Source organism: Nematolebias whitei, chromosome 20 (genome assembly GCF_014905685.2).
Source record: "Nematolebias whitei isolate Nwh7 chromosome 20, NemWhi1, whole genome shotgun sequence".
NCBI classification, from domain to species: Eukaryota; Metazoa; Chordata; class Actinopteri; order Cyprinodontiformes; family Rivulidae; genus Nematolebias; species Nematolebias whitei.
In genome coordinates, this window is record NC_056517.1 from 11,975,432 (window position 1) to 11,989,031 (window position 13,600).

General features: G+C 46.6%; 2 protein-coding genes and 1 pseudogene across 2 annotated transcripts in view; all 3 read left to right on the forward strand.

Annotated features, from left to right (window-relative positions):
• Positions 1-3,088, forward strand: part of LOC119426494 (ATP-dependent 6-phosphofructokinase, platelet type) — a 10,638-nt gene extending 7,550 nt beyond the window's left edge. The window contains exons 5-8 of the mRNA XM_037694049.1: positions 380-545; positions 620-664; positions 781-889; positions 2,980-3,088. Coding sequence (XP_037549977.1) covers positions 380-545; positions 620-664; positions 781-889; positions 2,980-3,087 — 428 coding nt within the window. The 3' untranslated portion in view covers position 3,088. The remainder of the gene's footprint in view (positions 1-379; positions 546-619; positions 665-780; positions 890-2,979) is intronic.
• Positions 1-13,600, forward strand: part of LOC119426842 (ATP-dependent 6-phosphofructokinase, platelet type) — a 97,653-nt gene that overhangs the window by 54,485 nt on the left and 29,568 nt on the right. The window lies entirely within an intron of this gene.
• On the forward strand, positions 4,509-5,028 carry LOC119426781 (annotated as a pseudogene).

Consider the following 13,600-nt stretch of genomic DNA (forward strand, 5'->3'; position numbering starts at 1 on the left):
GTGTTCATTATGTGTGAGTTTGTGTTCATTATGTGTTAGTTTGTGTTAGGACGTTCAGTAGAGTAACCACGAGTGAGGGAAGTGTCATGAAGACCTGTGAGGTTCACTCTGTCTGTGTGTTGAACAGTAAGGTAAAGTCTATAAAACGTCTGGTGGTTGATTCTTGATCAAGAGCTGCACATCTCTCAGTAGCTGTGTGCTGCCTCACGTGTTTCAACGTGAATACTGTGGCTTATACACAAGCATGGCTTATATATGTTCAACTTTTTATTATTATTTTTTATTTAGTGTATGTGGCTTATATTTGGGTGCGCTCTATAATCCAGAAATTAAGGTGCATGTATAAAAAAAGCAAATATTTTTGTGTTTTTTTCCTCAGGACTGATCGAAGCTGATGCTGTCCAGAGGTACTCAGCCCTGCACATAGTGGGGATGGTCGGCTCCATCGACAACGACTTCTGTGGAACAGACATGACGATCGGCACTGATTCTGCTCTGCACAGGATCATCGAGGTGGTGGATGCAATTATGACAACCGCTCAGAGGTGACAGGAAGGACCCCCATCTCTCTCGTTAAAGACACCACTTCTGTTCTAACTGGACTTGTCTTTTCTCTCAGCCATCAGAGGACGTTTGTGTTGGAGGTCATGGGCAGACACTGTGGGTAAGAATGCACTGACTTTGGAGCACGTCCAAAGATTTAATTTGCTAAAGCAGAGGTGTTGACTGTTATCACCTCTGTTCATCATCAACGCGTTGTGTCTGTGTGTGTTTTTGTAGCTACCTGGCCTTAGTGAGCGCTCTGGCTTGTGGTGCAGACTGGGTGTTGATTCCTGAGATGCCTCCAGAGGATGGTTGGGAGGAGAAGATGTGTCAGAAACTATCAGCGGTAACACAGTCACATTCCCCTCCTTAAACCCACTGAGCCCCAGGATATCAGTATTCATCATGTATACATTTACTTTTTCTACACTAGTTGTTGTCCCATGAGAAAGTTCATTGTACTTGATTTGAAAAAAAAGTGAAAGTCACAGGAAAAAAAGAAAGTCCACCCTCCTGTACTTCTAGGATCTTCTATATCAGGGCATAATACAAATTATTTTGTTTTTACCAGGTTCTAAATGTATTTAAATCTAATGTGAAGTACACAGAACAAAACACTCAACAGATTCCATCATGTCGTTACTTAACACAATGCCAAGGAGAAAAGACATCTGCAATGACCTCAGAGAAATCACTGTTAATGTTCTTCAATGTGAGAAGAGTTGAGTCATTTACAATCCATCTGAAGTTCATAATTTTACACAAAGAAAGATAATTCACGAGTAGAAAACATTTAGGACAGTCGTGCGGAGCTTACCGTCTGATTTAAGAGTCAGCTGAGAGTCCATCTGTCCGACAAGTGAAGCTCGGACCAAACTGGGTCATGAAGCAGGACTTTTGATTCAAACATCAGCTGATCTACAATCGAATGGCTCAAAAAGAAAAGAATCGAGACGTTCCAACGTCCAGTCAAAGTCCAGAACCTCAGACTGAGTGAAATGTTGCGGTGGGACCTTAAGAGTGCTGAGCCTGCAAACCTCAATGATCTGAAGCAACGCTGTAAAGAAGAGTGGGTCAGACTTCCTCCACAACCATGTTAGACTCTGGAAACCAGAGATAAATAGATATAATCAGAACATATCTATGCTTGTCAGTGTTTCCCCTAGTTTACTTGCCTTGGCAGGGCGCTCCTAGCTTTGGGGATTTTAGCAGACGGGGTGGGGGTGTGTTTGGAGATTGAGACACATCTGTGATGCATATTGTTTGTATCGACAGTTTTCGAGCGGTGTAGACGGCTCAGCATGAGGGAAACCGTGTGCTACCTCTGGAGCTTTTTAGCTAGCACGTCTGTATTGAGCTCCACTAGCATAGCGCTACATTTATGCCAGCAGTCGTTGGCAGGAGTGGGGGTCGGTAGGCAGGGCGCTCGGTTCTGTTGACAGAGCGGGGCGCCCTGCTTAATGGTAGGGGAAACACTGTTATGAAATAAGAACCAATACTGAGCCTCTTATTCCTATAACCGCATCATCAAAGCTTCAAAAAGCCCCCCATCACTGAGCGCCTCCTCCTGCCAATTAGGTGGTGGACGTATGGCCAAGGGGACAATGGAGTTCCTCTATCTGTAGAGCAGTCTGTGGCTGAATGTACTCTTCATGCTGAAGATATGCTGTGACAGGTAGTATGTCTGCTGGCAGCAGCTTCCTGTAGCAGTGGAGGACCCCAGCCTCATAAGAGCAGATGGCCGCTTGTCCTGAGCCTGGTTCTGCTGGAGGTTTCTTCCTTTTAAAAGGGAGTTTTTCCTTTCCACTGTTGCCTCTGTGCTTGCTCAGGATGGGAGACTGCAACGAAGCCAAGATTCAACTTGCCTGCTGCTTCCTTAGATAGAGAACTTTACTAATTGGCTTTTATGTTTGTGAATGTTCCTGTAAAGTGCCCTGAGACAACTTTGTTGTGATTTGGCGCTATATAAATAAACTGAATTGAATTTAAGAGGTACAGGTGGCTCTGCCCCCCAGTGTAGACTGTCCAGTTCAATCTGTTGTCCAACTGAAGCTCCACTGATGGACACTGGTTTAAGTATGGGCATGTTCACCATCATCTCCACAGACTTGGAGGTGTTTAGCTGCAGCACCATCCCAGAAGTCCTCCACCTGGCTCTTGTTTGTTGCTTAATTGTGTATTTTTGTTCACTCGAGGTTAGATTTGAATCATTTCAGAACCTGCTAAAGACCACATTGTTTTAGCAGGTCCTCATCTAAACAACTCAAATTTAAAGAATGTGAATTTATATATATATATATATATATATATGTGTGTATATCTACGTGTGTGTGTGTGTATATGTATATATAATGAGAAAAAGAGAGAGAGATGGTGTTGTGATGTGTCGCTGTGTTTGTTTCTGCTTTAAACACATGTCAATGATGTATGATTCAGACACGTTCCAGGGGCACAAGGCTCAACATAATCATAGTTGCAGAGGGAGCCATTGACAGGCACGGGAAGCCTATCACTTCTAGTTTGGTCAAAGATGTGAGTACCTGAGTGTGGAAGGAAGGGGAAGCCAGAAGCACGGAGCCTCGCTGATGGAAACCAGCCTCACGAGCCTCATTATTCTCCATTACACTGTACTGACAGAGTGTTAATCGAGTGATGATAATGTGCTGACGAGCAGCAACGAAAGTAGGACGTTGTTGATTATATAAGCCTGATGCTAACAACAGCGGGGCTTTTATTGTGAAGGCGGCTCCTCGGCTGTCGTCTCATCTGGCCCCTGTGCTTCTGAAAGTCCACGTCACAGCCACACTCTTGTTTTTCTGTCATGTTCTCTCCACCACGCCCTCCTTTCATAGAACCGCGCAGGGATGAAAAGGCTGAATATCATAATTGTAGCTGAAGGGGCGATTGATCGTAACAACAAGCCCATTACCACTGACTATATTAAGAATGTAAGTACAGTTTGGTGTAGCCAGCCTCCTGTATGACTCTACCTCTGCCCCGATGTGGCTTCTCACTTTGTTGCTGTGTTTCTGAAATGCTCTATCAGGCACATTTGCTGGTTTGGTAAGAGGCTTCCACACTTCTGCAATCCTTTTTATCACCCTCACTTTTATTTTGCTCAGAAGGATTATCAAAGTTTGTCACAGCTAACTGTTTTTTTTAAATTCATACAGTATTTAGATTTTTTTACCAGTACCTGCCTGAGTATTTCTTTGAGTGGTTTACATCTTGCCTGGATCCTTTGTGGGCTCTGCTAACATGACTGAAAAATTAGAATGGCTTGCTTGTGCTTTGCTGTTTCCCCTTCTCTTCAGCTTTTATATTGTGTTTGTCTGTGATTTGTTTCGCAGTTATTGAGCTACAAATTTCACTTTTCTGTAGAAGTTCCCTTTAGAGCAACGACGCTATCTGCTGCTAAATTCTGCTGGTCTTATCCAAACAGCTTGTCGTCCAAAACTTGGGTTTCGACACGCGGGTGACCATCTTGGGGCATGTGCAGAGAGGAGGGACGCCCTCTGCATTTGATCGTATTCTGGTAGGTTCATTAATATACTGATGTTTAAACTGTGGGTCACAGCATTTTAGTAATATTAAATGCACAGAATTTAAATTTTTTTTTTAAACTTTCTTGTAGTTTTTTGTTGCTATTGTCCATGAATATTTCACTTTGTTTTTTTTAAATGTGAGCACAATATGTCTAAAAAATATTATCTAGATCTGTGGTGTCCAGTCCTGGTCCTTAGGGGCCTCCACACTTGTGTTTCCAATGTTTCTCTGCTTCATTAAACCTCATGTGAGTGAACTGATGATTAGTGGGCTTCTGCAGAACTTGACATCATGCAGAAAAGGATTGTCTTAGCCTAGCCTACCACCACACACATTTCCCCAAGCTCACAGACTTTTCAGGGAGTTTTCTTTGAGGTTTATTATTTTTCAGAGCTCAGAAAGTGTTCGCAGTGTTTAAGATGGTTTTGGAAGTCTGGTACATGGACAGTTCTGACGAGAAGCCACGCAGGATGAATCCAAACCAGCCCGTTTCCTTAAACAAGCGGAAGCTAGGAGTTTCTGCTGGAAGCTGATGTTTATGAAACAGACCCAGAGCTGGAGAGGACCCGCAAAAAACAAGGTTACTCCTACATGGACATTATTACAATTCACAAGGACACTCTGCCTAACTACGAGGATAAGCTGAAGATGTTTTTTGAAGAGCATTTACACTTGGATGATGAGGTTCGCTACATCCTGGATGGCCAGGCCTACTTTGATGTCTGGGACAAGGAGGACAGATAGATCCGAATCGCCATGAAAAAGGGACACCTGATCACGCTGCCGGCTGGCATCTACCATCACTTCACCCTGGGTGAAACGGACTACACCAAAACCACGAGATTGTTTGTGGGAGAGCCAGTGTGCAAAGTCTACAACCGACCAGCTAATGACTTCGTAGTCCGTCAGAAATATGTGGCTTCACTGCAGCGTTTCTGAGATGGAGAAAAAAAACCTTCAATCGCTGCACACACTAAAAACACACTAATAATGTGAATAAAACAAATCAGTAGGTTTACAACTTGATATGTAGTTTTCAATTGATGAAAGCTGACATGAAAAGACAGATCGTCTTCTGGCTTCGTTAGATAGAGAACTTTTATCAACTGGCTTTTGTGTGTATGTGAATGTTTCAGTGCCCTGAGACAACTTCTGTTGGGATTTGGTGTTATATAAATGAATTGAATTGAAGAAAGGTGATTTCACCTTTAAGAGTGTTGAAGCAGGGAAACATTAAAACCTGCAGGCTAGTGGCTCCTGTGGACTGGAAGTGGAAACCACTCATTTAGGAGAACTACAGTATATCACCAGCACCAGCAAGATAATCGGTCCAAGAATATATTTTACTTGTTACTTTAAGAATTAAGTAAGCAAACACATTTTAAACAACATTTCTGTTTTATTATTTTTTTAAATTATCAGACAAATTAATTGTCATTATTATCATTATAAATAATGAAGCAGAACTCAGCAACCCTGATAAAAAACTGATCAGACAGTGATTTTAGAAGTTGTACCAATTTATTTTTAATTTTTTTATTCCCATTATTCCATTTTTTTATGAACAAATGAAGACCTTGCACTGGTTTTTGCCAGAAATCTTGTTTAAAGCTATAACACATATTCTGAATAGTTAATATCTTGCTTATTGTGGATAGCTCTTTAAATGTTTTGAAACAGTTTAATTCTGAGAGAACTGGCTGGCTAATTTTAGCAAAGACAGGACCAAAGGGAATTTCTCTTGTCCTAAGATAAAATCCAACATTTATAATCTTAAAACTATTATACAAACCGTTAGTTTAGGCAGAAAATGTATATTTCTGCAGGATGTGCTTGAAGCTGCACAGGAAAATATGTAGCTAGCTGCTGCTGCTTCTGTTGATGTTAAATAAGATGTGAAACTGATGACCGCGTACAGGTTTTTTGTGCCAGAGTTTCAGTACAAAGTAACAAACACAAGGAATCACACCATATATAAAAAAGAACAGAGAATAGAAAAATACCAACAATGTAGTTCTAAACAGGTCAGGTGCAGACAGAAATATTAGTGTTCTATTTCATATAGGCTTCGCCCTTTAAGGCTGTCGCTGATGGTTTATCCCGTTATGCGCAGCATAAGCACTGAAAAAAATTAGTCCACGCCCACCTGCTGTGTGGGCCCCACCCGGTCCGTATAAATTACGTTAAGAGCGGGAAATCGGCTCCCATTTTTTCTTCAGCGAGCTAATATAGCACTGTCAGAAGAACAAAGAAGATAAATTGTGTATATGACCAACCTTGGTGAAGGATGCTTGGCCCGGCAGTCGACCTCCGGTCGTCCGGTGAGTTCTCCTCCCCGAGGAGAAGATGACAGCAGTCTTATTCCAAGGTAAGCGTCGGGGAACATTTCCCAGTGACAGGTCACTACACGCTGGACAACGCCATCTTGTGTTTTTCCTCTTATCGCCGACCCTCGGGGCGAACCGGATGGTTCCTCCGGGGCAAGGTGTGCTCAGCTGCAGCCCCCGCTGCTCATTCCCTCCTGGGGAGCGTAGTGTAGGTGGAGGGGGGCTGAGTGAATGCTCACCCCATCCCACCTCGTTTCGCATCGGCGATCACACCGCTCCCGGCCGATAGCGCCCTCAGGGGTTGCCCGGCGGAACCCGGGAGGAGGCTGACATGAAGGGACCCCTTTTTTCTACGTCCCTCGCCTTTTCCCGCCAGTTCGGATGATCGGCGGAAAGGTTATTTTTCACCGACGTGTTTTTCCAGGCAGCCGCAGTTAGCAACAACGTGCGCTGCTAGCATATAGCATGTCCAAGGGACTGAAGGCCGCAGACCTGCCTTGGAGACAAAGAACTCCTTCTGTAAGGCAACTGACGCTATTCCTCGGTTCCCTCCCCTGGAGCCAAGCCTCGCGGAAGCTTCCGGAGCGAAGCTGCCCAGGTCGGAGCAGCGTCCCGTCCCTCCGGAGGAACCAGACGGCGACCAAAGCTCTCCAATCGAGCCCACCGACGTGTTTTCAAGCAGCTGCAGTTAGCAACAACATGCGCTGCTAGCATTTAGCATGTCGAAAAGGCTGGAGGCCTCAGACCTGCCGGAGGAGACAAAGAGCTCCCTGTGTAATCGGCAGACGCCATCCTCAACATGTGTGCCGCTCCCTCGGTTTGCCTGTCGAGGATTGTAGCATGGATGACGGTAATCCAACGTTCCATCTGGCTCCGTCACTCTCCATTGCTGCCGGAAAAGCTGCACAAAGACTGGATGGAGGGCCCCATCTCATCGGACGCGCTGTTCGGAAGCAGCTTGACGTCCATGCTGACGAATTCGAAGCAGTCGGAGGAGACGTCGGAAGCTGTACGCCATCATCAAGCCGCGCGGCTCATTCCGTCCCCCAGCCCGCTGGAGAGATCGTCGAAAGCAGAGGCAGAAACTTCGACGCTCCACGGCAGCAGCAGCTTCGTCTCGCCCAGCTCCACCACCAGCCCCGCCCGCCAGAGACCACCCCTCCTCAGTCCGGCAGCCTGCACTTCAGCGTTTTCCCCAGAGATCGCCTGCAGACGGCGCTCGGAGCAAACAAACCGCAGGGCTCACGGGGGAGAAATTTTAAGAAATGACGGTCTGCGGAGGATGTGTGTATGAATGACACAGGAATTGAATAAATGATTTTTCAAAGATCAAAATGCCTGTTTTTAGCCAGTCTGTAAGCTCGGATGAGCTCACAGCCGCTACACACACACCCTCCACTCATAAAGAGCCGGTGTCCTTAAATAAAGGTTTTTTAAATCCACCGCCGCTCCTTCACATGCCCAGACGCTCACGTGACACCACGGTAAGCGAAATAACTTGTTGTCAATCAGACCCGCACGATCACCTCCCAACGGTGTTAACGCGCTCCCGAGCGAGACAAGCAGCCTCCATCCAAACGGCACTGTGTCGATGATGCACGCACAGCTGCCCGGCGCTCACCGGCCCACATCGGGATAAATGTGGGACCGCAGGCCGGGTCCGGTGGAGGTCCCTGCTCTCAGCGAAAACAACACACGCCTCTCCTGAATGAATGCGAGTGGCCGTCATCCACCGCGTCTCAGCGATCAGCAGCTCACGGCGGCATAAGCGTGAGACAGCTGAATGAATCCAATGACGGGCCCCGCCCTCAGCGAGAGCGGCGCGCGTCCCTCCAGAGGAAACGTGCGCTCCCGCGAGGCTCACAACCTTCACTTCGACAGCACGGCGTTGATGACGTCACGCCCTCCACCTCTCAACGTTTGCACAGCGACGTTAAACGTGCAGCCTCTCGACGTTATCAGCTGACAAACGCCTCGCCTCAGCGCACACCGCCCCGCCCAGACATGAAGGTTGGTCTGCGATTCAGACACAGCGCACGGGCGCGCGCAGAACAGCCCTTTCGAGAAAGCCTCGCCTTGGGTCACGCGAAAAACATTTCCGCGACGCATGACGGCGGTCGAGGCGGAGTTTTTGGATGACATCCGTTCGAAACACGGCACATCATTTAAACGCACGTCCACTCCACGAACGTCACGCAGAGTGGCTAAAAACATGCTCACCGGACAGATGGATGGACAGAGTGTTATGCAAGGGTTACACGCTGCAGTTTGCAACCCGACCCCCTCCGTTCGGAGGAGTTATAGAGACGGTCCTGTCATCACCAGACCAAGTCTCAGCCTTAAATGCAGAAGTCCAAGAGCTTCTGATAAAAGGTGTAATCTCAAGAGTTCCCAACGAGGAGGAAAACACAGGGTTTTTCTCACGCTACTTCCTGGTCCCCAAAAGGACCGGAGGGATGAGACCGATTCTGGATCTGTCAGCTTTCAACAAAACGATCATGAACAGACCTTTTTCACATGTTGACGAACAGACAGCTGTTGGACAACATCCAGACAGGAAGCATTGATACAGGCTCAGATGTTAGCATCACACCTGCTAAATCTGGGCTTCGCCATAACTGGAAGAAGAGCTCGATTTTCCCGGCCCAGACAATTGTTTATCTGGGAGTGGAATTAAACTCAATTACCATGACGGCTCGTTTATCACAAACAAGAATCGACACTCTAAAAAACCAATTACGCCACGTAAGACCTGGCAAAGTGGTAACAGCTGTCTCCGTCATGAAGCTGTTGGGAATGACGTCATCAGTTCACACAGTGGTCCCGCTGGGTTTGTTACACATGAGGCGCCTCCAGAGGTGGCTTACGCGTCTGCGTGTGGATCCAGTAAAACAAAAGAGACGGATGATCACTGTTCCTCCCTCCGTGGGAGCAGACCTCCGACACTGGGGAAACACCCTGGCTCTGTCAGAGGGAGTCCCCGTCAGTAGACCCACGTCACGTGTCAGTCTTCACGGACGCGTCTCTGTCAGGTTGGGGGGGGACATGCCTATCTCAAACAGTAGGGGCGCTGTGGCCCCACCGCACATCAGCCCACATCAATGTTTTGGTGTCGCACAGTGCTGAATGTGATTCAACATTTTGCTCCCGTGCTACAGAATCAACACGTGTTGATTCACACAGACAACATGGTGACTGCTGCGTACATAAACCGCCAGGGGGGTGTGCGTTCAGCCCAGATGTTACACATTGCGCGGAAGCTACTGAGTTGGGTTCATCAAACCTGCTCTCTATTAGAGCGTTTTTACATATCCGGTGTTCTGAACAGAGGGGCGGATGTAACGTCCAGGGGCGGCCCACGTCACGTGGACCAGACCCTCCATCCAGATCTGATGTTTTCAGACGCAGCAGAAGTTGGCAAAGCAGCTGTGGACCTGTTTGCGACGCGAGAAGAACGCTCAGTGTCAACTATGGTTTTTCCCTGAGCCCACGAGACAATCCATCGCTGGGGGGGGGTGACGCAATTGCTCACAGCCGGTGGCCCAAACGCTTTTATACGCGTTCCTTTTCCCCCACCTCCTCTGTTTCTTTACGGTTCCTGAACCGAGTTCAGGAGGAGGGATTGACAGCTCTCCTGGTGGCTCCCGGCGTGTGAGCGCACCATGGTTCCCAGGCCTGCAACGTCTGTTGTCGGGTCGCCGTGGAACTGCCGTGGAGGGAGGATGCTCTCCTTCAGGCAGGAGGAGCGACCAAGAGCTACCCAGAAATAGGTCAACACCTGTGGGTCTGACCTCTGAGCGGTCCCACTTAGAGGATGGGTCTCCCTCAGGAGATAATGTGCACAATTCAAGATTCATGTGCTGCATCTACCACAGTTCTGTACACATCAAAGGGGACGGCTTCTCAGCGCTGGTGTACAGAGAAGGTTTAGAGGCCACTTCATGCCTTTTAGGCGGCGTGTTGTTTTTCTACAACAGCTGATGGATAGGGAGTTGGCATTCAGTACGCTTTAACGTACGTTGCAGCCATCTATTCCTGCCACGAAGGTTCGGAGACAGAACAGTTTTTAATCACCCGCTGATGAAGCGGTTTCTAAAAGGTGTACAGAGATGTAGGCCTGTTTTCACGTCCACTTGTTCCACAGTGGGATTTAACGCTGGTCCTGCGAGCCCTGATCAAAGCTTCAATTGAGCCTCTGGATCAGGTTTCATTTAAATTCTTGTCTCTTTTAACAGCCCTGTTGCTGGTTTTAACACCCGCTAAGAGGGTAAGTAATTATCTGCCCTCTCTGTTACTTCGTCATGCCTTAGAATTAGGCTGACGGGCAGCTCAGCTGTTTTTAAGACCAACCCAGTTTTTATGCCTAAAACATCACGAGCTCTTTTAAATCAAGAGTGATATCGTTGGAGGGGTCTTTTCCCCCCCACATATCAGAAAGGGAAGCATCTGTTCATCTTCTCTGCCCGGTGCAGGCGTTGACGTGTTACGTAACGCGCACAGCTGCAATGCGTTCAAATTCAACAATTGTTTGTGCATTATAGAGATGCTTCTGCAGGTCGCCGTTATCCATCCAGCGCTTGTCACACTGGCTGTGTGAGGCCTTTTTTTCTGAAGCCTACAGAGCATCAGATTTAGGGCCTCCTGTCAACCTCTAAGCACACTCGACCAGGGGTATCGCATCTTCGACTGCTCTGCATAATGGTATGTCAATGCAGGACATTTGCACTGCGGCTGCATGGTCAACACCCTGCTCATTTATTCACTTTACCTACGTGATGTAACGGCTCGTTCCATGACACATTCTGTCCTTAGTACCCTAACAGAATGAATATTGTTGTTCTCATGGAACTCTGTTTAAGCTCACTTCTGTCTGCATGCATTACAGTGTGAGATGTTGTTTTCAGTCACAAGTCGTGTCTGTGATTTTGGTTCTATTGTCACTAATCAGTTCATGATTATTGTTAACAATCAGTTCATTTGATTATTATCAATTCATGGACATTAATCTGTTTATACTGTTCAGCCATGAACCAGTTGGTTCATGCCCCCCTCCCCCCCCTCTTTTAAACTTCCTCTTCCCGTTGAAAGTTTTTTCCGGGGTATTCATGCTTGTCAGAACGCATAGTTACACAACATGCGTCTGTGCATGGCACATAATTACGCGATGCGTAGTTTATGCACACGGGGAGCTGAGTGACAAGACGTTTTTTGGGCAAGCTTCCGCTTCTTACTGTGTTCGAATGGACCCAGTGAGGCGAGGACCACATCCGCTTCGCCCTTAAACCATCAGCGACAGCCTTAAAGGGCGAAGCCTATATGAAATAGAACGTTGGTTACGTACTGTAACCCCAGATTCTATGAATATAGGCGTAGCCCTTTAAGCGTCGGGCCTCACTGGCTCCTAAATGGCTGAAGAAAAAGCTATTTTGGGAGCCGATTTCCCGCTCTTAACGTAATTTATACGGACCGGGTGGGGCCCACACAGCAGGTGGGCGTGGACTAATTTTTTTCAGTGCTTATGCTGCGCATAACGGGATAAACCATCAGCGACAGCCTTAAAGGGCTACGCCTATATTCATAGAATCTGGGGTTACAGTACGTAACCAACGTTTATTGTGGTACAGGATTAATTTTTTTTTTTTTTTTTTTTTTTTTTTTTTTTTTTTTTTTTTTAGCCTTTATTTATCCAGGTTAGTCTCATTGAGCCACGAGAACTCATTTGCAAGAGAGACCTGTTTAATTTAATTGTCCTATGTGCAGAAAGGGGGAGGAGTTGAAAATTTTGATAACCACAGGGAGGAAGGACTTCCTGTGGCGTTCTGTGGAGCACCTCGGTGGTCTCAGTCTACAACTGAAGGTTCTGCAGTATGAACAGTTACTGCATTTTCATAGAGACAGGTTGGCTCGATTGACTAAGTGCAGTGTGAATGTGAACTGCACCAGCTGAAAATGTAAACAAATGGTCTGAATGTTGGTCCCCAATCGAACCGAGTCTACTGGACTATCAGGTGTGAAAACTACCTAAAGCTCTGATTAGTCTCTACAGATTCAGATTATCTTTGTAGAGATCTAGTAGAGTGCCGTATGAATGTGTGTGTGAGGGCACAGATTGTGTTGTAAAGAGCTTTGAGCAGCTGGATTAGATAGAAAGGAGCTGTGTATCTACCAGGATCTGTCACTCTGCGCTGCCTCGGACAAACACATAAAAACTACCTCTGTTCTTCTGAACAGTGTAACTCCTACCCACTTGAATATCTTGCACCAAAAACATTAAGGTTTACTTACATTCTCTGTTCAATTCTAGTTCAGACAAACACTCATCTTGAAAACTACAAAAAATATTCATTATTCAAATCCCTCGGCTACGAAGGACATCTGAGTACCGCTTGTTGATATTAAAGTTGTTTAAAGATGATTCTGTTCTCTGCTCTGCTCAGACTAGCCATTAGCTCATCAGTCTAGTTAGAAATAATATTTTTTTAAACCGAGACTCTAAATGCCATCTACAGACGAGATAATATTTGTTCACAATTTTTTCCACTATACCTCCCTCTAAAATATCTGCACTGTCTCTTTAAGCCTGTGCGTGGGTCTGAGGTAAAATGGTGTCAGTTTTAAGGTGCACTGACCCATTCAGTCATGGTTCCTATAAACCACAAAGACCTCATGCAGAAATTAAGTCCAGTCCAGAAACATGAGAAACCGGGTCAACATTGTGTTTGTGAGCGTGAGTGACCGTGACAACAAACCTGTACTGATGTCCTGCGATCTTTCCCTGTGTGTGCCGGCTCGTACAGGCCAGTCGAATGGGAGTGGAGGCCATCCTGGCCCTGCTGGAGACGACCGCCAACACCCCGGCGTGCGTGGTCTCTCTGTGTGGGAACCAGTCAGTACGAGTCCCTCTGATGGAGTGTGTACAGACGGTGAGTGCAACACTGCGCTGAAAACAGGCCAAGACTGTCACACACACACACACGCAGAGGCGAGTAAAAAAATACCCATTCAGACCCCTCCACACACACACACACACACACCCACACACACACGCACACAAGCATTACCTTGAAATATTAGTTCACCCAGCTTTGGTTCGATTTCTTCATGAACTAATCCATTCCACTTGATTAATAGGAGAATACTCAAACCACCAAAAGTCCACTCTTTCCTGATTACCTACAACAACT